At 38.3% G+C, this 24,707-nt stretch overlaps 1 protein-coding gene across 2 annotated transcripts in view; it reads right to left on the minus strand.

Moving 5' to 3' along the window:
• LOC130924420 (neuronal acetylcholine receptor subunit beta-2-like) overlaps positions 1 to 24,707 on the minus strand; it is a 53,492-nt gene that overhangs the window by 5,896 nt on the left and 22,889 nt on the right. For both annotated transcript variants that reach the window (XM_057850978.1, XM_057850977.1), the window contains 3 exons: positions 5,506 to 5,651; positions 5,367 to 5,411; positions 3,169 to 3,278 (listed from right to left, as the gene is read on the minus strand). In XM_057850978.1, the coding sequence (XP_057706961.1) occupies positions 3,169 to 3,278; positions 5,367 to 5,411; positions 5,506 to 5,651 (301 nt within the window). The remainder of the gene's footprint in view (positions 1 to 3,168; positions 3,279 to 5,366; positions 5,412 to 5,505; positions 5,652 to 24,707) is intronic.

Here is a 24,707-nt window from a genome sequence, read left to right on the forward strand (position 1 = left end):
ATTTTTGTGAAGAAATAGTCCAATTTCCATCTATCCTTAAAGTGTCGGCCGTCACAGTCAACTTTTTTTTTGTTGTTGATTGTCACCATTTTAGAAAATTGGAAGTAGAGGGTCACACGGAGTAATGTTGCTTAGCCCTTAAATACCTGCAACATGAAGCAATTATCAGAGAATCCCAAAATTTGAAAAATAAGGTCCTAATGAAACCTTTTTTTCAAATTTGTCAAAAGAAAAGTCAAAATGAATATGTGTAATAAACGCTCTAATGTCTATAACCCATGCTAAATCATGTTTTTTTTCTCATGGAACCTACAGATGCATGTGTTGACTTGCATCCATATTTTTTTTTCAAAAAGAGATGTCAAAATTCTAAATTAGTCTGAAAATCATGAAATTTTAGGTGTATCAAATGTGATACATTTGTCAATAAAGGGTTAAAGTGCTGCTGCCTTTTAGTGGGTAAATGAGGAGCAGCATTTCGTGTGTAAGCTACTTCATATGCTGGTTGCAGTACTGCTGACCAATTTATTAAGTCCGTGTGCGGGCCAGATGTTATTGATTTTATGACAGAGGCTGGGGGCCGGATGAAATTTGACCACGGGCCGCATTTGGCCCCTGGGCCGGACTTTGGACATGCCTGCTTTACGCAGTCCTAGATTCATGATTAAGTTACTGTATTATTCGGACTATTCAGTCCACTGATTTATAAAACGTACTATCAATAAAGAACGAGTTTATTTACATATATAGGGTGCATTAGTGTACTGCATTTGTCATTTGCGTTTTACCTATAATTAATATGTTTTTGTTTGTTATTTGTTCTATTGTTTTATTTATATGTTTGATGAACACTATTATTATAAGGCACACTGCCAATTTTGGGAGGAGGGGGATTTTAAGTGTGCTTTGTAGTCCAAAAAATACGGTATCTTACCGGGATAACCTCTCACTTGCACTCATTCTTTAAAACAATCTTGGGCACTACACATCCCCTTACAATACATACTGGTAGATCTGCCTGACTCAATTCTGTCCGATTGTGACAGCACTGAAATATGGATATTGGCCCAAAACCGATAATGAAAAAACAATCTCAATATTATCTGATATTATTTTTAAATTGCTTTTATTGGTCGTATTGGACAACACAAATTAGTGTAGGTAAAGAACAAATGACAAATACAGTACATTAATGCACTAATGTATCTTATAATCAACCTTACATATGAAAATAAACTAATTGTTCATTTGATAGTACATTTTATAATTCGGTGTTCCTGGAAAATAACAGTAATTTAATCACAAATCAAGGACTGCATAAAGCAATTAGTAGGCTCCATACTGAGTTGGTGTGTGTGTGGTAAATTACAAGACTATTGTGTTAAATGATATTGACCTATACTGTATGTCTGTATGGACCCGGTAGGGTACTGCTAAGCCTTTTCAAAAAGTGATACACAGAATAAGGCAGAATCGACCAGAAGTGAGTCAGGCAGTGCTACCAGTTTGTTGTCGTGTCTTCTCATTGCCTGTCTGTGTTTCTGGTGTTTTGTCGCCCCCTGCTGGCGTTTAGGTGCAATTAGTTTTGATAAGTTCCATCGTTTACGCTCTGCTGACGTAAACATTTGTCGACGCGAGCTCAGTGCGAATGGACAGAGCTAAATGGACGAGCTAACATCTGCAGCTAATGTACCATAGCAGTTCTTGCCATTACACCACGTGGTTTGTGCCTCTTACAAGCACTATTTGTCATTTATGTTCTTCCTTTGTTTTATATTCATGAGCATTGTGTAGTACATTGGTGAGGTGTATATTTTGCTTTGTTTGCATTTGTGGTTAAACTATTTCTATTCAAATTGACACGTGATGTATACTCTATTTTGTGACTTTATTTCATATTATTGACACAATGTTTTGTTTTCAGTTTTACAGAACAAATGTCAGTGCTTTTGTCAAGAGAAAGATGACCAAAGTAAAGTAAAGCCAATTTAGCTTTACTCCAGCGTGTGACTTCTCTTTAGAGTCTGATTTGTTCGCTATCTGTCAATTTGTGTACCTACACACACACACACACACACACACACACACACACACACATTGAGGAGAGATTAAGTGCCTTATCGGCACTTTGCATTTTCACTTGATCCAAAAAACTGATGTTTGTACTACTTTGATCTTAACAATAAATTTCATTGTGTAATATTGGAACGTTTTCCATGTTTTTTTTTTTTGTTTTTTTTTCACAATAATATATTCAGTCCATGACCGCATATATCAGAATCAGTTTGGTATCGGTATCGAATTTTTGGAGTTGGACAGAATCGGGATTTCAGTTCAAAAGTCATTATCCAACAACTACTAAAAATGAGTCTCTTTCTTTCAGTATATTTCACTATAAAGTGTCAACTTGACTTACTGATTGGTCCGATCAGAATCACTCATTCACCATTTAATTGAAGTTCAGAGAAGCTATCATAAACCAACTAAACATTTGCACACATGACTGCATTGATGCAGTAAAATGTTTGAAATGGATTTTCTTTATTTTATACCATCACTTTATTAGAGGAAGAGAGGAAGAGGAAGCGAAATCTCCCACCCATTGAATTGCTCACAACAATGTGTGTAAAAAAAATGGTAAAATAATGCAAAAACAATTATTTTCATTTTTTTGTCCACAAAAATTGATTTTACAAAATTTATTTTCCCACAGAAAATGTAAAAATGTTCCAAATAATATTTGAGATGTTTTCTGATCTCAAATTATCTTAACATCCTATTATAATTTTATTAAAATGCAATTATTGTGAAATCCACTGTACCAAATTATTGTTGTCCATATACTGTATGGTGTGGATGTGACTGCAACACGAAGCAAAAACACAAAGATGGAGATCCTCTGTAAGCAGCAGAACATCCCTAAGTAATAAATAAATGACCTTTCGGATTTAAAGAGTAGCAATGTCTCACTAATCTTTGCTCTCTTGAAATAGCTTTTCCTTTATTTGTGTTTTGTGGTCATTATCTAAAAAAGGTGTGAAGCAACAAGTGGAGAGTAGTAGGCAGTACCAAAAACATTTTTTTTTTAATTTTACTGATGAAACTTGACTCTTTTTTTGTGTGTCCCGCCTAATCATTTAATTTCAGAGGAGGTCAGTGGAGCCGTACTTGTTGTACAGGACGATGTCTGGCAGCCAAATGTGTTGTGTCGGCAGGCGGATTTTCTTGATGCCCTCATATTCATCAGGGTCCCACATTAATCTATAGTCGTTCCAAACCTGATGACAGTTTAAAAAGAAGATACTGAGAACACAGAAACATTTCATGCGCTTTGCCTTTTAATCACATAATCAGAGATAAATTTAATATTTGGAAACTCAAAATCTAATTGGAATATATATGAATTTTGTGATTATTTACAATATTTTTTATGCCTGACTCGAACTACACGATTTCAGCCCGACAGACACGTCGAGGAGAAACGTGGATTGTTCATGCCGACGTCTTGAGGTAAGGGGGTTCCAACGCCTCATGTAGTGGCATATTGACTGACTACCAATCTGACGCGTCACACGAAATCTGGCATGTCAGAATTTCTGCTTGTCGTGCCATGCCTGGCATGTGCTCTCTCTTGTGCTGCTAATGAATACAGTGGTATGAAAAAGTATCTGAACCTTTTGGAATTTCTTACATTTCTGCATAAAATCACCATCAAATGTGATCTGATCTTTGTCAAAATCACACAGATGAAAAAACAGTGTCTGCTTTAACTAAAACCACCCAAACATTTATAGGTTTTCGTGTTTTAATGAGGATCATCACATTTAAATATTTTGTGCCCCCCTATTTGGCAGCAATAACTTGAACCAGACAGTTCCTGTAACTGCAGATCAGTCTGGCACATCGATCAGGACTAATCTTGGCCCATTCTTCTCAACAAAACCGCTGTAGTTCAGTCAGAATCCTGGGATCTTGCATAAATCGCTGTCTTAAGATCATGCCACTGCATCTCAATGGGGTTCAAGTCTGGACTTTTGACTTGGCCACTCCAGAACATTAATTTTGCTCTTCTGAAACCAGTCTGAAGTGAAGTTTACTTCTGTTTTTGGATCATTGTCTTGTTGCAGTATCTATCCTCTTTTTAGCTTCAACTGTCTGACAGACGGCCTCAGGTTTTCCCCCATTTTTCCAATAATGATTGCAAGTTGTCCAGGCCCTGAGGCAGCAAAACAGCCCCAAATTATTATGCTCCCGCCACCATGCTTCACGGTGGGGATAAGGTGTTGATGTTGGTGAGCGGTTCCATTTTTCCTCCACACATGACGTTGTATGTTACTCCCAAACATTTTAATTTTGGTTTCATCAGTACACAAAATATTTTGCCAAAACTTCTGTGGAGTGTCCAAGTGCCTTTTTGCAAACATTAAATGAGCAACAATGTTTTGTTTTTTTAGACAGCAGTGGCTTCCTCCATGGAGTCCTCCCATGAACACCATTCATGGCCATAGTTTTACATACAGTTGATGTGTGAACAGAGACATTGGACTGTGCCAGTGATTTCTGCAAGTCTTTAGCAGACACTCAAGGGTTCTTTTTTACCTTTCTGAGTATTCTGCGCTAAACTATTGGCGTCAACTTTGGTGGACAGCCACTCCTTGGGAGAAAAGCAACAGTGCCAAACTCTCTCCATTTGTAGACAACTTCTCTGACTGATTGATGAAAATCCAGACTTTTAGAGATGGTTTTGTATCCTTTCCCATTATATGCAAATCATATAAAAATCAACAACCCTTGATCGCAGGTCTTCAGACAGCTCTTTTGACCGAACCATGATGCACATCAGAAAATGCTTCTCATCAAGACAAATCTTACCAGGTGCGTGTTTTGTAGTGGACAGGGCAGCTTTAAACCGCTCATCAGTGATTGGGGACACACCTGATTTACATTGTTTGGTAAAAATTGGTTTCGACTGCTTTTGCTCCTCTAAGTTTCCTTAGGCATATGGTTCACTTACTTACAGTATATCCCCCCCCCCCCTCTGTCATTGTTTGCATGTTATCCTCATTAAAATATGAAAACTTGTAAATGTTTGGGTGGTTTTAGTTAAAGCAGACAGTGTTTTTACATCTGTGTGATTTTGACAAAGATCAGTTCACATTTGATGGTGAATTTATGCAGAAATGTAAGAAATTCCAAAAGGTTCACATACTTTTTCACACCACTGTAAATGGTGTAGTCTAAGTCAGGCATAAGGCACATGTAATTTGCTGTTGATTTTAAAATACAGTTCCTTCAAGGGTTGAGTAAATATGTCATGTTTTCATTGTCATAACCAAAGTAACATGAGAGGCCAAGACAAGACAAACCTGAGTGAGCCAACAGTTGGTGGTCATTATTTGTTCTCTCTCATTCTGAAACACATTGAAACCAAATATTTAAATATCGTAAAGCATCTTTCTAGTCATTATATTTTTCGTCACATTTGAGTAAGCTGGTTTTCCTCACCACGTTGATGAGCTGTGCGAGCGACACTTGGATGAAAATGGTGACTTGTTGACTGTTGTTGACAGCCGGCCTGATCAGTTTGTTGTAGCGGTCTGCCGACAACAGGTGACCCACCAGACGCTCCTCCACCTCTGCACACAAGGCAGCTGCAAACACAAAAACAGAAAAGGAAATACTATCAGTGATTTCAGGGCGTTGCTTCATGGCCGACATACATTCTCTGATGAGAACATTAGGTAGCCATTTGGTTCTGATTTAAAATAAAATTCTAAAATTTAGAAATACCAGACATATTTTTCATTAATTTCACATGATTTTCATTTTAAAAATTATGTTGTTTGTAGTTGTAAATTCTGGTGGTGAAGAACTGCACTGCAGTGCTAGGTCTTTTTATTATTTTTACCTAATGGCACATATGAGAGATGCAGTCAAGAGGCCTGTGTTTCGATTGCAATGAATTAAATTGTTTAAATTGTTGTTAGTAATGTTTGTTGTCTACAGATTACCCTATAATTGACTGATCGCTAGTCCAAAATGAGGCCCAAGTTAATCTAATGATTACAAGCATTATAGAAAATGGAATGATCTGATTGATTTCTAAGTAAAAAGCAGTTCAGTTGTATTCCCAATTTAATAGTTTCAGTATTTATTGGTTTGTAATTTGTACCATGAGTGCAAAAGCGCGTGTACTTTTTGACTAATAAATGTATTAGATATTATTTATCTATTTATTTAGAGACTTAGACCTTTGACCCTTTATTGGGCACGTGACTTATTTTTTGCTCAAAAGTTAAATATTAGCTATTATTATTATTATTATTATTATTATATATCCTGGGTAAAGATTCTTTTTTTTTTTTCACTATTAATCATGATTGTATTTTTTTTTCTTTTTATCATGATACAATGTTAACAAAAACTAAATTAATTAAATCAAAATGAATAAAAACAGGAATACACAAAGGGTTTTTTTTGTTTGTTTGTTTTTTGTTTTTGTTTTTTTTTTTAAATAGTACTGTATTTGTATTCATAGTATTCATAGAACTGTACTTCACTTTGACTGAGCGATAGTCAGGGGCGGATCCCCTGACTATCCTCCCACCCGACTAGCCACCCGAAAAGATAAGCCAGTCGCAGCCAATGAAAACTGAATTTGATCAATTAAGTAGTGGCGTATGTGAAGATCCTTATAACCATAATAATAACAATAATCTAAAGTATATATAATAGTATACAGTATGTATATAGATAGATAGATAGATAGATAGATAGATAGATAGATAGATAGATAGATAGATAGATAGATAGATAGATAGATAGATAGATAGATAGATAGATAGATAGATAGATAGATAGATAGATAGATAGATAGATAGATAGATAGATAGATAGATAGATAGATAGATAGATAGATAGATAGATAGATAGATAGATAGATAGATAGATAGATAGATAGATAGATAGATAGATAGATAGATAGATAGATAGATAGATAGATAGATAGATAGATAGATATACATATATATATATCAAATATATAAAATCAACTTGTAAAATCATGGTGCGCATTATAAACGGGTACATGGATGGAGACAGAAATATATATATATACAGTGCCTTGCAAAAGTATTCGGCCCCCTTGAACCTTGCAACCTTTCGCCACATTTCAGGCTTCAAACATAAAGATATAAAATTTTAATTTTTTGTCAAGAATCAACAACAAGTGGGACACAATCGTGAAGTGGAACAAAATTTATTGGATAATTTAAACTTTTTTAACAAATAAAAAACTGAAAAGTGGGGCGTGCAATATTATTCAGCCCCCTTGCGTTAATACTTTGTAGCGCCACCTTTTGCTCCAATTACAGCTGCAAGTCGCTTGGGGTATGTTTCTATCAGTTTTGCACATCGAGAGACTGACATTCTTGCCCATTCTTCCTTGCAAAACAGCTCGAGCTCAGTGAGGTTGGATGGAGAGTGTTTGTGAACAGCAGTCTTCAGCTCTTTCCACAGATTCTCGATTGGATTGAGGTCTGGACTTTGACTTGGCCATTCTAACACCTGGATACGTTTATTTTTGAACCATTCCATTGTAGATTTGGCTTTATATTTTAGATCATTGTCCTGTTGGAAGATAAATCTCCGTCCCAGTCTCAGGTCTTATGCAGATACCAACAGGTTTTCTTCCAGAATGTTCCTGTATTTGGCTGCATCCATCTTCCCGTCAATTTTAACCATCTTCTCTGTCTCTGCTGAAGAAAAGCAGGCCCAAACCATGATGCTGCCACCACCATGTTTGACAGTGGGGATGGTGTGTTGCTTTTACGCCAAACATCGTTTTGCATTGTGGCCAAAAATTTCAATTTTGGTTTCATCTGACCAGAGCACCTTCTTCCACATGTTTGGTGTGTCTCCCAGGTGGCTTGTGGCAAACTTTAAACCAGACTTTTTATGGATATCTTTGAGAAATGGCTTTCTTCTTGCCACTCTTCCATAAAGGCCAGATTTGTGCAGTGTACGACTGATTGTTGTCCTATGGACAGACTCTCCGACCTCAGCTGTAGATCTCTGCAGTTCATCCAGAGTGATCATGGGCCTCTTGGCTGCATCTCTGATCAGTTTTCTCCTTGTTTGAGAAGAAAGTTTGGAAGGACGGCCAGGTCTTGGTAGATTTGCAGTGGTCTGATGCTCCTTCCATTTCAATATGATGGCTTGCACAGTGCTCCTTGAGATATTTAAAGCTTGGGAAATCTTTTTGTATCCAAATCCGGCTTTAAACTTCTCCACAACAGTATCTCGGACCTGACTGGTGTGTTCTTTGGTTTTCATAATGCTCTCTGCACTTTAAACAGAACCCTGAGACTATCACAGAGCAGGTGCATTTATACGGAGACTTGATTACACACAAGTTTACACACTTTTCAGTTTTTTATTTGTTAAAAAAGTTTAAATTATCCGATAAATGTTGTTCCACTTCACGATTGTGTCCCACTTGTTGTTGATTCTTGACAAAAAAATTAAATTTCATATCTTTATGTTTGAAGCCTGAAATGTGGCGAAAGGTTGCAAGATTCAAGGGGGCCGAATACTTTTGCAAGGCACTGTATATATATATATATATATATATATATATATATATATATATATATATATATATATATATATATATATATATATATATATATATATATATATATATCATATCATATCATATCATATATATATAAAAAACGTTTTTTTTTTTTTGTTTTTTTTTGTTTTTTTTTTTTTTTTTATTGACACGGCCATGTTGTGTTGAAGAAACGTATGAGGTGATCCGTTGCCGACCAATTCGGTACGTGACGTCACCATTTGGTTTCAGAAATACTTCACTCTGATCGGCCAAATGATTTCGTCTGTGTTAAATTCTGCTTTTTTCACTCTTCATAAAGCACAGAATTGAGTTTCTTGAACTCATTTGAGTCAACGTTTATTGCAGCTCCGCAAGTCGAACCATAACAAACGTAACAACACAAACTTCCTGTGTCCGTCAACTATATCTGTCTCTCGGGAAACTCAAACCCAAATAACAATAGTTTCTATTGTTACTGTCGTGTCGACAGCGATGAGCTCTCTCGAGTTTCCGACTGACGTTCTCACTTTCATTTTACCGTATCAATCTATGGAGGAAACATTTATTCATCATGAAGAAACGAGCAAGTTATACAGCAGCCTTTAAAAGAAAAGTCACATCTGTTTTGTTTTCTCCTGGATTCTGGTAAGTCCAAGAAGTAATCAGATCATATTACTACCGTACATATTGTCAGTTTACGGTAATTATTTTGAACTACCAATGTGCTATGCTTGTGCTGCGTTTCACCAGTCAGTAAAATGACATTTCTGTATCTGTACAAGAGCTCTGTTTTCTTGTATTCTTCTATTTATTGGTGCTAAAATTAGGGTGCGCGTTATACACGGGTACAATCATTTTCCCTAGATTTTACAAATAAATTTGGGGTGCGCGTTATACACAGGTGCGCCTTATATTCGGAAAATTACAGTATATATATAATAGCTGTTTCCCTAGATCAGTTTGTAAATGTCACTTTTTGTAGCGTCTACATACGATTTTTTAGCAAACTCTGATTCAACATGTGTATTTGTATATATGTGAAATATATATTTCATATCTTCTGCCATATGTTGACACCAGATGAGGATCAACATATCAATTTGTTAAGCACAATTGACTGTAACTCGATCAAAATATGGAATTATTGTATTTAGTTGTTAAAAAAGAAACAAAAAATTCATCAACAAAATTATCAGAAACATCAAAACCAATGAATTGATTCGTCGCGGAATATCATATTATCGTCCAAATAATCAATGATGTATTATACCATCATAAAATATTTGCCTCCCTCAAAAGGTTGCTGCCTTCCTCTCGCCACCCAATAAATATTTTTCTAAGATCCACCCCTGGCGATAGTCCATTTCTTTTGAACTAGCTGTGAAAGCTCATGTTTCAGTGCCATTTATGGTACGAGTCATTCGCCTCTCCCAGTCACAATGGATTGGACGTCTGGCACCGTAAATCGCAGATAATGTGTTAAATGAGTGCATCATGTGGATTAAAAAGAAAAAAAACATAATTGGTGCATTAAAAGGATAAAAGTAAACTAAATAATTTCATGATACAATCGGAGAATCACACTTGAATAAAATCAGCGCCATTAGAAATAAATTTCTGCATGTCATACAATGTCGATAATTTGCAACAACAACATTCAAGCACATCTGTCACAAACCTATTTGGTCATAGAAAAAGACAAGGCAGCGTATAGAATATGTGCCTAAATACTACTTGTGTGTTGCGCACGATTTATCCAGATGTGACAACATGGTTGAAATGATTCAAAACTATTTTGGTGAGAAAAGCTTTCATGTGGCTCAATGACTCCATTCTGACAAGATAATTTGATCTGTTAGCACTGACACGCTAAATATGTGTATCCAAACATGCTTGATGCAGTCAACATTCTTTCATTTTGTCCTCAATGGAGTTTAATCACTCTACATAATTGAGAGTCTGATGCAAACCATGGTCTCGTGAATATAGTGGAAAACTATTTGTTACCTTTTAAACAGTGCGTGATGCACTCAAAATGACCTGCACCAACAGTCGTAGGTCTCACATTGCTGAAATCTTTACCTGCATAGGTAATACAGGTGGTTAAAAATGTCTGCTTTATACTTATAAAATTCAATCCTACTTAATTCTTGGACAAGAGAGCGCAATTATCTCAACTAATTTTATTCCGAAAAGCCAAAATATCCTCTGGCTCTTATGCAATCCTATTCCGTTGAACACCATGCCAAAAATGTCAAACCACAGAGTGCAACTGCCTCAAATAAACATTCCACTTCTCTGATTTTGACTTCCCTAATTTCATTATTTCAGTCGAGTGCTTATCGGGACGATGCATTCATATCTGGCTAACGTGGGGTGTCGAGGGTGCCTTGAGTTGCATAATGTGTGTGTCTGAAATGATTAGCTATGCTGACTAGCTACCCGGGGCAACATGTAAACAGATTCGGTTTGATCCCGCCGCCGCGCAAAGGTAGATGTTGTGCTCCTTCTGATAGGATGCGTCACATCTAAGGTGTCGCCTCTAACATTGTTTGGTTCCAGCGGGTGAACACAAACAGGTAAATCATGTGAATCTAGAAAGCCAGAAACGTGACATGGTGGAAATTTTTCCAACATTTTTTTCCCTCATTTATACTATAGCATTATAAACAGTAGCACAATTGAATTAACTTGTTTATCTTAAAATACAGTGGTATGAAAAAGTATGTGAACCTTTTGGAATTTCTCACATTACTGCATAAAATCACCATCAAATGTGATCTGATCTTTTCAAAATCACACAGATGTAAAAACAGTGTCTGCTTTAACTAATACCATCCAAACATTTATAGGTTTTCAAATTTTAATGAGGATAGCATGCAAACAATGACAGAAAAGGGAAAAATAAGTAAGTGAACCCTCTGCCTAAGGAGACTTAAAGAGCAATGGAAACCAATTTTTACCAAACGATTTAAGTCAGGTGTGTGCCCAATCACTGATGAGTGGTTTAAAGTTGCCCTGCCCACTATAAAACACACACCTGGTAAAATATTGTCTTGATGAGAAGCATTGTCTGATGTGCATCATGGCTCAGTCAAAAGAGCTGTCTGAAGACCTCTGATCAAGGATTGTTGATTTGGATAAAAATGGGAAAGGATACAAAATCATCTCTAAAAGTCTGGATGTTCATCAATCAACAGTTAGGGAAGCTTTCTACAAATGGAGAGAGTTTGGCACTGTTACTTCTCTCTTAAGGAGTGGCCCTCCACCAAAGATGACACCAAGAGTTCAGTGCAGAATATTAAGAGAGGTAAAAAAGAACCCTAGATTGTCTGCTAAAGACTTACAGAAATTACTGGCACAATCTAATATCTCTGTGCACACATCAACTGTAGGTAAAACTATGGCCAAGAATAGTGTTCATGGGAAGAACTCCACAGAGGAAGCCACTGCTGTCTGAAAAAAACATTGTTGCTCGTATAATGTTTGCAAAAAGGCACTTGGACAATCCACAGACGTTTTGGTAAAATATTTTGTGGACTGATGAAACCAAAGTTGAATTGTTTGGGAGTAACACACAATGTCATGTGTGGAGAAAAAAAGGAACATCCCAACGAACATCAAAACCTCATCCCCACTGTGAAGCATAGTGGAGGGAGCATCATGATTTGGGGCTGTTTTACTGCCTCAGGACCTGAACAACTTGCGATCATTAATGGAAGAATGAATGCAAAAGTTTTTCAGGATGTTTTGCGGGAAAACCTGAAGCCGTCTGTCAGACAGTTGAAGCTAAAAAGAGGATGGATGCTGCAACAAAACAATGATCCAAAACACAGAAGTAAATCAACTTCGGAATGGTTTCAGAAGAACAAACTACACATTCTGGAGTGGCCAAGTCAAAGCCCAGACTTGAACCCCATTGAGATGCTCTGGCATGACAGCGATTCATGCCAGACATCCCAGGAATCTGACTGAACTACAGCAGTTTTGTAAAGAAGAATGGGCCAAGATTAGTCCTGATCCATGTGCCAGACTGATCTGCAGCTACAGCAGTGCTTCTCAATTATTTTCTGTTACGCCCCCCCCCAAACTCTGCCGCCACTGTAAATAGTATCATTTGTCTATAATATTACTATTATAAGTACACCTCTGCCTCACATTGTATCCTTTTTTTTTCTATTAGAGAAAATAACAGATGAACTTATAAAGTATAGCTTTATTAACATTGTTTTGTTTGTAACAGAAACCACTTAACGCGCATCAATTTGCCTGAATTAAAAAAAAAAAAAAGTCACAGCCAAACTGTAAAAATACACTCAAGGTAAATTTTTGACCATTTGATACTGAAAAATAAAATCAGTAAATAATAACAAATTCAAATTGATTAGAAACATGAACTCATGAGGACAATATGCCAAAAAAATTTGAAGGAAAAAACAAAATTGAATAGAAGAGGGGGAAAAAAAGTGTCTTTGGACAGAAGGACAGTTTTTATTTTTGCTGCTCGCTGCTCACAGTTCACCTCCAGTTTGCAATGGTGTGGGGTTATTTTACACTGAGCATGCTAACAGTGCTCACTTGTTTACTGTTATAACACTGACAAAGCGGGACGATTGTTGGCAATATTCGGCACGTTTTCGCTGAAAAACAACCAAGCGGCTTATCAATGATATTGTGGTCTAATAGTGGCGTCTTAATTGATTTGGCTTCCAACTGTCCGCTATAATCATTTTTAGACACAGTAAACAGTGGTCTTTCCTCATCTACCACTGTATTAAATGTCAAAGCCAAAAGGCAAACGGCCCGAAAAAAGCGCATTCTCGGCGGCCGAGGGAGAACTGTAGGTGAGGGCGGTCGTCGTGACGATCCCAAGCCGAAAATGGCACTTCTCGGGCGGACACGTGAGAACCGGAAAAGACAGTGGGTCGCTGCATGAGTCCGGCCGGAAAACGGCTTTCGAAAACGGCGCACAGCTCTCCAGCTCTTCATGAGTCTCTTCCGTGTGCTCTTGCTTACTTCAAAAATACTGCGCGCACTTTGAAAATGAGAGCGCCACTGCCACCCACTGAGTGGATGTGCAAGTACACTTTATTCTAGTACGGCAAAAAAAAAAAAAAAAGCATGTTCCCCGAGGTCACACGCGCCACCCCTGGCATCGCTCTGCGTCCCCCTGGGGGGGCGCGCCCCACTATTTGAGAAGTACTGAGCTACAGGAAGCGTGTGGTTGAAGTTATTGCTGCCAGAGGGGGGGCCACAAATTATTGAATGTGATGGTTCACTTACTTATTTTCCTCCTTTTGTCATTGTTTGCACACTATCCTCATTAAAATATGAAAACCTATAAATCAGTGGTCTCCAAACTATTCCACATAGGGTCGCAATGGGTGCAGGATTTCACTCAAGCAAAACAAGAACACACCTTTTCACCAATCTGGTGTTTTATGAGTGTAATCAGTTGATTGCAGTCTGGTGCTGATTGTTTTAGTACTAACCACATTGGTTAAAAGGTCTGTGCTTGATCAGTATGAACAAAAACCAGGAGCCACAGCGGCCCTCGAGGACCGGTTTGGAAACTTCTGCTATAAATGTTTGGGTGGTTTTAGTTAAAGCAGACACTGTTTTTTCTTCTGTGTGATTTTGACAAAGATCAGATCACATTTGATGTTGATTTTATGCAGAAATGTGAGAAATTCCAAAAGGTTCAGATATTTTTTAATACCACTGTATATCCATTTTAGATCCAGTGTTAATCCTGCGGCTCTTCACAGTGTCGTGAAAAAGTTACCTGGCTGGTTACCTGGCGACAATGAAACGTTATTTACACAAACTGTATGGCTAAGTTTCCAAGGTACTGCTGCTTTACTTCCACATTTCTGCTCGCGACTTCCGTTTGACACTTTCTGTAAGCAAAACAACAGTGGAGCTGGAGTGGCATTACTCATCAAAATCCCTCAAAAAAGACAATTTGGAAATGCCGTATCCATCTGCCATCATCACGACAGGGGAGGACAGCATGAAGAAATGGATAAGAGTCGCCACAACCAAAATAGTTTAGTATTTTATTGATTTAATGGCAGTGGATGGAAACGCAATCAGACACCTAAAAAGCTCCGAAGCATCCAATCGAATGTGTCCTAATACATGAATATGGGAATTTTGTGTTCATGAACGCAGATGTGGAACCAAGACAGTACCACCTCAAAGCAATAACAGGTACAATTCTGTTCAGTTTGACTACAATTCTGTGTGTTGCTTCACCGCTGAGACATCATTAGCTTTGCATTAGGTTCAACAATAAAGAAATCGAAAACCCTAAACACACACAACACACGAATAAATTGTGATTTATTGACCTGTTTTGCATCTACGCCATTGTTTTAAATAAAACAAGAAATTGAATCATGTTGTCCAAAAGTTTTATTGCGATCAATATCTGCAATAAATAAAGAATGACATACTATTTGCGTTTATTGTACATACGCGATGAGCTCATAATACCATAACTATAACCTAACTAGATTAAATTTACCTTATAGTACCTCCTTGTAACAACAAAATTCCTGTCAGCCCTTCTGCATTCAGCGACTGTAATATTTTTAATTTCGCCTCATTTTGGTCACTCAAGTTGCCGGCGTATCACTCTACACGCTATGTTAACACAGGCCAACCAGATTGTTAGACTTTCGTCCACAAACGATCAACGAAGTGATAACAATAAATATGCAATCTTTAAGGTGGAGCCTTTAAATTTAAACTGCTAGCCAAATCCTTAATCTGCTGCTGGTTTCGATTTTAGGCCTATGGCGAGGTAGATCCACACTGGCGCTTTGAAGCTGGACGCTGTTCAAAACATTCCACTTCCAAGCATATATAGGCGCCTCCAGGAGTTCACACTACCACGCACAGCACAAAAAATCCCGGACTGTCATCTACGTCAAGCTGAATCAATTTTTGGAGATTCTGTGGGTTCCTCTGGTTTGATTTGGCAGCTTAAAACTTTGTCTATACTTCAACTGCAATTAATGGTGTTCTGTCTAAACCGGAAGTCCGTAGCCTAAAATGTCAAAGATGATGTCGCCAATTTTTGCTCAGGAAACTGGTCTATATTGAGACCTGATCATTAGTTAAAGTATATTTTAAATGATAAACATTTCTCTGAGCTAAATTATTGTATTAGTCATTTAAATGACAATTGTTTGCGTGTTTGTTTCAATAGCCAATACATATATTACGGCTGTCAAAATTAACACGTTAACTTTTAGATGTTGCATGATTAATGTATTAATGCGAATCAACTGCAACATTTATTTTGATGGTACATGCTCTTTTACCTTTACCTTGAATAGTGATTAAAAGGTGGCGTAGGTTTCTATTAGGTTGACATCGCCAGGTCATTTAAAATATCATTCACGAATTGTTCAAGCACCTACTGTTATGTATGTATGTCATACTTATTTTGTGACAACAAATTATTTCATGGCCACAAATTACTTTTATGTGCATTTCTTTATAATTACGCTGTGGCCACACTCATGTCATTTCTGGGACTCCATAAAAATCAAATGTTGCAAGCAGGACACTCCTCAAAAATATTTTCACAATTTAAAAATTCCAGCGCGTAATCAATTCAAAAATGTTTCATGGGCATAATTGAAAGAGCTGCAAAGTAAACCTGATATTCACAACGATCTTCTTGATATTTTCTGACCTATTCAAAATTAGTAGCGGAGATTGAAAGGATCAAAAAGTGCACAATGAAACGTGCGTACAGAATCACACACAGATACTTTCACCGGCCCACGGCAATAGTTGATGAAGCGATGTTTAAATGTCGTGCTGCAAGGTCTCACCAATTTGGTGCCTGAGCAAAATAGTATGCTGCTCGATTGAACGGGTAATGAAAGTATTGTGTGCGCATGTGTTTGTGTACGTGAGCTACTGACTAGATGTATTTGTGCATCCATGCTGCCGACCTACCTTCTATAAATCAAGAATCATATACTACACATGCAGCGCATTGCCTGTCAGCAGTGTTGGCAATGTGCAGCTCATATAAAGACACACACACGAGCGCATACAGTCACCTCAGGGCTGTTTTCATCCATGTAATCAACACAGAACACAGTCTGACTGGGTCACAGAGCTTCAGTGACAGTTGCTAGTTTCAAACACACTGCCAGAGTTTTGTACATTATAAACTCCTGAGCACCTTTATTTAATATGTAAAATACATGTTAAGTTTGCTTAACTACAATAGTTTGCTTCTAGATGGGATGTGACGATAATGTTCATATAAATATAATCTTTTGGTCATCGTCAATGCGAAATCTACACCTGCACAATCCCATAAAATCCATTAAAGTGAGTACGACAGGAGAAAAAAAGTCTTAAATAGGATTATTATGTGAATTAGAATCATATTTTGAGACGATTCAACTATATACAACAATTTAGCAAAGCGCAGATGACGAGAAATTAGTCTCTTAATTTGCCGGTTAGCCACGCCTACCATTATAGGGCTCTAGCGTCCCCAACAGGTGGATGACGTCAGCGGAGTCACGATTTCATCTGATTTAGTATGTGCAGCCCATTGAGGGGGAATTATTCACAACGAGGAAAACGTGACGAAGAGAGCCGCAAAATGTTCTTGTTTCAGTCTCTCTACTCCAATATTTTTACAGGATTTTTTTTTTTAATCCAAGTATTTTTTCCCCCAATTGCTCAATAAATGACTTAAAAAGGACCAGTCAGCTTGTTGAGGGGGAATTATTCAGAACGAGGCAAACGTGACGAAGAGAGCCGTAAACTGTCATTGTTTCTTTCTCTCTACTCCAATATTTTTACAGGATATTATTTTTATCCAAGTATTTTTCCCCAATAGCTAAATAAATGGCATGGTCATGACAAATAACATTCTTGTGCTAAATGGAATACGAAATAATAAAAATGCATTTATTCAAGACGACATGGCAAAATTACTCCTTAATGGTCAAAACTGTCAAGTTGACCTTTACTGTCGCACCTCCCGAACGTTATTTTATGCCACCTAAATCGGGCTTACGTCATTTCCCTTCCCCGGCTTCGGAGAATGTAAACAAACCAAGAGGCTAACCCGAACCAAGTGATGTTTCAAAGTCTTCGGAGCGAAAAATCACACATAACTTGCCCGGATAATTTCACATGTCGACTGGGTTTTCGATTGTCCACGCCGATCGGCAAACCGCCCGGAGGAGAGCAATTAACAGCTCGTTTCCCTGCTACTACGGACAGGAGAGCTCGCAGGGGAAGCAGCTGGACAATGACCGCTGAACAAACCGGCCGACGTCAGAGGAGTGTGTAGCTGCCAAATGGTCAACACAAATATGGCAAATTAATGCTTTATTACACGGCAAAGTCGTAAACAGCCAAAGAGAGTCATAAGCAAGCAGCTGCAGTGTATGAGGACAGCTTTTTGCCTATCCACGATCAAACATAAGTAGTCCTTTATTTAAAGAAAGTTTGTAGTGTTTACTTTGTAATTGCTGTATTCGCGGCTATTTTTAACTCAAAGTTGCAATTTCTGATCGGTCGGAAAATTTGACAGAACGCCAGGCACATGAAGAGGGGAAAAAGCAGAGTATAGTGCTCTCCCGGCGGGGGGATGTGTAACAAGCCACCGGTCGTCAGCCGAGGGAGCAAGGAGCATGTCGGCCACAAAATGCAAGCCACCTACATATTAAAATGATCCCAGTATTTGACATAACACGATGTTTACTCACTTCCTGGTTAGTCCAATGGTCCCACAGTAGTAGGGCTTGTTTTGGCCAATATCCACCGGTGAATGGGAACCTTTCGAAACCCCAAAAAGGCGCGCACCCCTCTTCCTCGCACAGCAAGATTTTTCTGCAGCCGTTTGGCTGGCGTGATGCGAAAACTAAACGTATTAATCCGCAAAATCAGCTAAATCCTTAGTCCTTCTCATTCAACAGTATGGCTATATTGTGAAGAGGATGTCATCTCCGTACACGTCACAGCGCCCTCTTTCTCAACTCGAGACTGTTGCCGGAAGTCACTCATTTTCATGGCGCAGGATTCAAAAAACTAAATAAATAAAGCGATCGCTTCCACAAACATCCAAGCGGCCCATTTCATTCACGAGCATAAAATACCGTGTGTATTATGAGATAAACATGCTTTTTCGTGTCACAGACACTTTAAATTATTGCTACACAAATCTTCATTTGAAACTAATGCTTATTTCTGATTGACACTGGCAGAGTTGTGTAAATTTAATGTTTTATTTTTGTAGTTTGCAAAGGTGTAAGCTGCACTCCTATTTATAATATTTTGACCAGTGTGTACAAACATTGGATTGCCTCATCTTGTCATTCCAGTCAGTTCTTCGTCTGTTGGTTGTGGTGTGTTACTTAAGGCATTTGTGACAGCCTGGTTTGCTATTCATGATTCGTGTTTGCTTGACAGGACAGTTGAAACTGGAGGGCAAAACAGTACAAAGCAAATGTAGATGAGATAAGAGGTCAATGGTTGTTTTCACAGCCAAAAGCAACAAACACATCCCTTAGTACAACACAAATATGTTGCTCAAAATGTTACTAGAGTATCATTCTGAAGTAGAATCTGTGAAGCAATCAGTCCTAGTGAATACAGTGGGGCAAATAAGTATTTAGTCAATCACTAATTGTCCAAGTTCTCCCATTTGAAAATATTAGAGAGGAATGTAATTGTCAACATGGGTAAACCTCAACCATGAGAGACAGAATGTGAAAAAAAAAAAAAAAAAAGAAAATCACATTGTTTGATTTTTTAAGAATTTATCTGCAAATAATGGTGGAAAATAAGTATTTGGTCAATACCAAACGTTCATCTCAATACTTTGTTATGTACCCTTTGTTGGCAATAACGGAGGCCAAACATTTTCTGTAACTCTTCACAAGCTTTTCACACACAGTTGCTGGTATTTTGGCCCATTCCTCCATGCAGATCTCCTCTAGAGCAGTGATGTTTTGGCGCTGTCGTTGGGCAACACGGACTTTCAACTCCCTCCTCACCCCGGGGCGTCAAAATGATAACAAGAACGGTGAGCAAAAATCCCAGAACCACACGGGGGAACCAAGTGAATGACCTACAGAGAGCTGGGACCACAGTAACAAAGGCTACTATCAGTAACAAAATGCGCCGCCAGGGACTCAAATCCTGCACTGCCAGACGTGTCCCCCTGATGAAGAAAGTACACGTCCAGGCACGTCTGCGGTTCGCTACAGAGCATTTGGATGATCCAGAAGAGGACTGGGAGAATGTGTTATGGTCAGATGAAACCAAAATAGAACTTTTTGGTAGAAACACAGGTTCTCTTGTTTGGAGGAAAAAGAATACTGAATTGCACCATACCCACTGTGAAGCATGTGGGTGGAAACGTCATGCTTTGGGGCTGTTTTTCTGCAAAGGGACCAGGACGACTGATCTGTGTAAAGGAAAGAATGAATGGGGCCATGTATCGAGACATTTTGAGTGAAAATCTCCTTCCATCAGCAAGGGCATTGAAGATGAGATGTGGCTGGGTCTTTCAGCATGACAATGATCCCAAACACACAGCCAGGGCAACAAAGGAGTGGCTTCGAAAGAAGCATTCCAAGGTCCTGGAGTGGCCTAGCCAGTCTCCAGGTCTCAACCCCATAGAAAATCTGCAGAGGGAGTTGAAAGTCCGTGTTGCCCAACGACAGCCACAAAACATCACTGTTCTGGAGGAGATCTGCATGGAGGAATGGGCCAAAATACCAGCAACTGTGTGTGAAAAGCTTGTGAAGAGTTACAGAAAACGTTTGGCCTCCGTTATTGCCAACAAAGGGTACATAACAAAGTATTGAGATGAACTTTTGGTATTGACCAAATACTTTTTTTCCACCATGATTTGCAAATAAATTCTTTAAAACTCAAACAATGTGATTTTCTGTTTTTTTTCCACATTCCGTCTCTCATGGTTTACGCATATTGACAATTACAGGCACCTCTAATATTTTCAATCGGGAGAACTTGCACAATTAGTGGTTGACTAAATACTTATTTGCCCCACTGTATATGACTACTGATTTTAACCTCACCTGCTACTAATATCTTGTCTAGGACACAAGTTTCATCATCGTCCTGTACTCTGTAGTTTACTGTCTTACTGATGAGTACAAGCAAAATGAACAGCAGTGACAAGAACCTATGTACAGAAACAGTGGAATGTTGTACTGTCACAACAATTATCAGTAACAACGAACAAGTGATATTCAGAACAAAACTGTTTATTCCAAATGCATCTCTGAGTCAATTCACAGATGAAATGTCAAAGAGCTGCTCGGCGATGGTGCCTTTAATATTCATAAGTAGACTTTAATAAATTTAGCATGTTTTGTCAGAGGCTAGACAAATCAAACAAGATCCTGATGGCCAAGTTGGAATTGCGAAACAAGTTCAGATTTAGTATCCTAAAAGTACTTTTGTCATCCTAACTGGGGGCACAGACGCAATCATCCATCACTTTCAGGGTCACAGATGAGGTTGAACTCTTTCTCAAATGGATTTGAGGTAAAGACTAACTATACAATAGAATGGTGACCTGTCAACTAATGCGGTAAGAAGAAGAGAAACATTTAAACTGATATTTCTACAATCACCGAAAAGCTGAACACACTCCTGTGACTTTATTATACTCAAACACCCAAAAGATTGTGAAAGTCTGCAAACAACATAATAATGGTGGATGAAGTACTCACTTTTTTCTTAGGTAAAAGTACAAATAGAGGGGCTAAAAATTTACTTAAGTAAAAGTACAAGTATCTACAAAAAAATTACTCAAATAAAAGTACAAAAGTAATTGCTATAAAATTTACTTTACAAGTAAAAGGTAAAAGTATTTCCTTCAAGCGATCTGAGCCAATAGAAAGAAGGAACCAGAAAAATCATTGACTGTTTAATTTTATTAAAAAGTGTGCAGAATGGGAAAATCAAACAATAAAACTGAGTGCACTGTAAACGGAAGCTTAACAAGCTAAAAAAAACTCAATAACTTGGCTTAATGGCGGATCAGGTGCATACTAGAGCCTAGTTCAGGCCTAAAAAATCCAGCCCGACCCGACACGGCCCGCTTGTATTGAGGCCCGACCCGGCCCGAGCTCGATCACTTAACTAGATTTGCAGGCCCGAGCCCGAAAAACCCGATTTTTTTTTTTTTTTTTTTTTTTTTTTTTGAGGGACGCGGAAAAAACGCAGCAGCAGCAATTTATTTTCATTTCTTCGAGTTGGCAGAAAAAAACGCAAGTTTTCTTAATGTTTAAATAATCTACATATTTTTTTGAGAATTATCAAAGCATTCACACAACAAAATAACGCTGGGAAAGTTTGTTAAACATATTTCTGAGTGTGTGGGATATTGTTCTCACATGGACGCGCCTCTCTGACAAGGAAATGAAAATGAGGGCGGCGCCTCGGCCGTGCGCAAACGGTACAGCGGGAGGACAAGAATAAAGAGCGGCCGGCGCCACGGCGTTCGTGCACACGCACAAGCAAAAGCGCAATACAGAGAGCCTGCTCTCCATTTTTTTTTTTTTTTTTTGAGTGACGCGGAAAAAAACGCAGCAGCAGCAATTTATTTTCATTTCTTCGAGTTGGCAGAAAAAAACGCAAGTTTTCTTAATGTTTAAATAATCTACGTATTTTTTTGAGAATTATCAAAGCATTCACACAACGAAATAACGCTGGGAAAGTTTGTTAAACATATTTCTGAGTGTGTGGGATATTGTTCTCACATGGACGCGCCTCTCTGACAAGGAAATGAAAATGAGGGCGGTGGCTCGGCAATGCGCAAACGGTACAGCGGGAGGACAAGAATAAAAAGCGGCCGGCGCCACGGCGTTCGTGCACACGCACAAGCAGAAGCGCAATACAGAGAGCCTGCTCTCCATTTTTTATTTTTTTATTTTTATTTTTTTAAAATAATTTATTAGTCCGGCATGGCGGCCCGACCCGAACTGACCCGAACGTGAATGCTTAAAATGTGGGCCCGACCCGACCCGAATGTCGGGTCGGGTCGGGTCGGGTTCGGGCACAAAATCTAACCTCTAGTGCATACGAGGGGTGAAAGTGGGCCGGAACGGGCCGGAACTCTGTAACAGCATGGGTTTCGGGGCGGGAACGCCGTTCCAGCATACGGTACTTTAATCCCGAAAATATGACGGCAACTGTGAAAACCTATGTTTAAAAGAAAACCTGCCACGCTGCCACACAGACATCTCAAAAAAGAACAATCTACTATCGTAAGATTTACATACGAAAGTGTTAACAACAAGGCAAGTAAAGTGATTGTGTAGAGTTTCCACCAGTATTTACTATTCATTTGTTTATTCTACGTTGTTCTTCCCAGCATGTCTGTGTACAAATCGCATCGCTGAGCACATGCAGGCAGCAAAAAAAAAAAAAAAAAATTGGACTCTGCTGTCTGTTTAATTGGCTGCCATACTGAAAAGGAAAAAAGCAAGCTCGTTGAATTAAAAGGGCAAGACAACGGAAAATTGATCAGATGTTTAAGAGAAAGGAAAGAGTTGATGAAGTTTATTTTATTTTATTTTATTTTATTTTATTTTATTTTATTTTATTTGGGAGGTTCAGAACATCTTCCATGTTAATGTGCAGTTTGGACTTATTTTTGTTCATATATGTAAGGCTACTTATTTATTTCCTTATAATTACGTCAATGTTTGCTTTATCTTCAAAATATATTCAATTTCACTGTGTGTAATGTAAGTCATTTGTACTCATTTTTGTTATTGTATGTTACTCATATCATTATTATAAAAAAAAAAAGTCAGTGTTTATCTTCTTTACTTTTAATGTACATCTTATGTTATTGAATAGTTAAAATTGAGGTTTTACATTCAGATTTGAGGAAATGAGGGTAAATAAAAATTGGATGGAGTTTTAGTTGGAATTTTGTAAATCAGGGAAAACATACAATTTTGAATGGAAATCACTTTCTCATTTATGCCTTGTTTCAGTAAAATGCAGTAGCCTAATGCATGTGAAACTTTCATTCATTCATTCATTTCACGAGCCGCTTATCCTCACGAGGGTCGTAGGGGTGCTGGAGCCAATCCCAGATAACTATGGGCAGTAGAGGGGGTACACCCTGAATTGGTTGTGAACCAAACGCAGGGCACAAGGAGACAAACAACCATTTACGCACACACTAATACCATGGGACAATTTAGGGTGTTCGATTAGCCTACCATGCATGTTTATTGGGATGTCGCGGGGAAACCAGAGTACCCCTATAAAACCTGAAAAGTGAAACATGTTATGTTTTATTGTGTGTTATATTTATAACTGTGCAGAAAGCAGTTTTTGCATTTCTGCGGTTTTATGAGGTTTAAACTCCCCGTCCTCTCCTGACCCAAAATTTTAAAAAAGGGCCCCGTTTTGACCTTTATCTAAGGGAGTTCCGGCAAGAAATTCTAGCCACTTTCACCCCTGGAGCATACCCCAGTGTCGCCAACTCCCCAGTAAGGAAAGTAGCTATTGGCTGTCCTAAAAGCCGCTGGATTATGTCATCACCTAATATGCATAATTGACTATTTGCATGTAATTGTAATGGACGCTGTAGCAGAGAGGAATAACGTCTTGGAAGATGGAAAAAGTGAGTTGGCAACACTGGCATACCCCTACCTATTGTACAAGAGTGTGCAGCACCCATCCGAAGGCGTGCTGCTCTTACAGTTGTTTTTTTAATTAATTTTTTGTTCACCTGCCTAATCTGGCTTGTACTCATGTTGCTGCCTCTAGTGCTCAGTTACCGTATAGTTGCACAGTAGTAGTAGTGAAGAGAAAAGTAAAATGTACCACTTCATATTTGTACTCAAGTAAAGTACAGATACACAAAAAATGTACTAAGTACAGCAATGAAATACTTTTACTCTGTTACATTCCACCAATGCAACATAATCAGTGTACTGTAGTCTGATAAAACTAAGGTTGACCTTTTTGGCCAATTCAAACGTACACGCTGCTCATACCTAAAATGCTATTCACAAGCTTGGCAATAGCCACACCATGC

Source organism: Corythoichthys intestinalis, chromosome 11 (assembly GCF_030265065.1).
Source record: "Corythoichthys intestinalis isolate RoL2023-P3 chromosome 11, ASM3026506v1, whole genome shotgun sequence".
Classification (NCBI taxonomy): Eukaryota; Metazoa; Chordata; class Actinopteri; order Syngnathiformes; family Syngnathidae; genus Corythoichthys; species Corythoichthys intestinalis.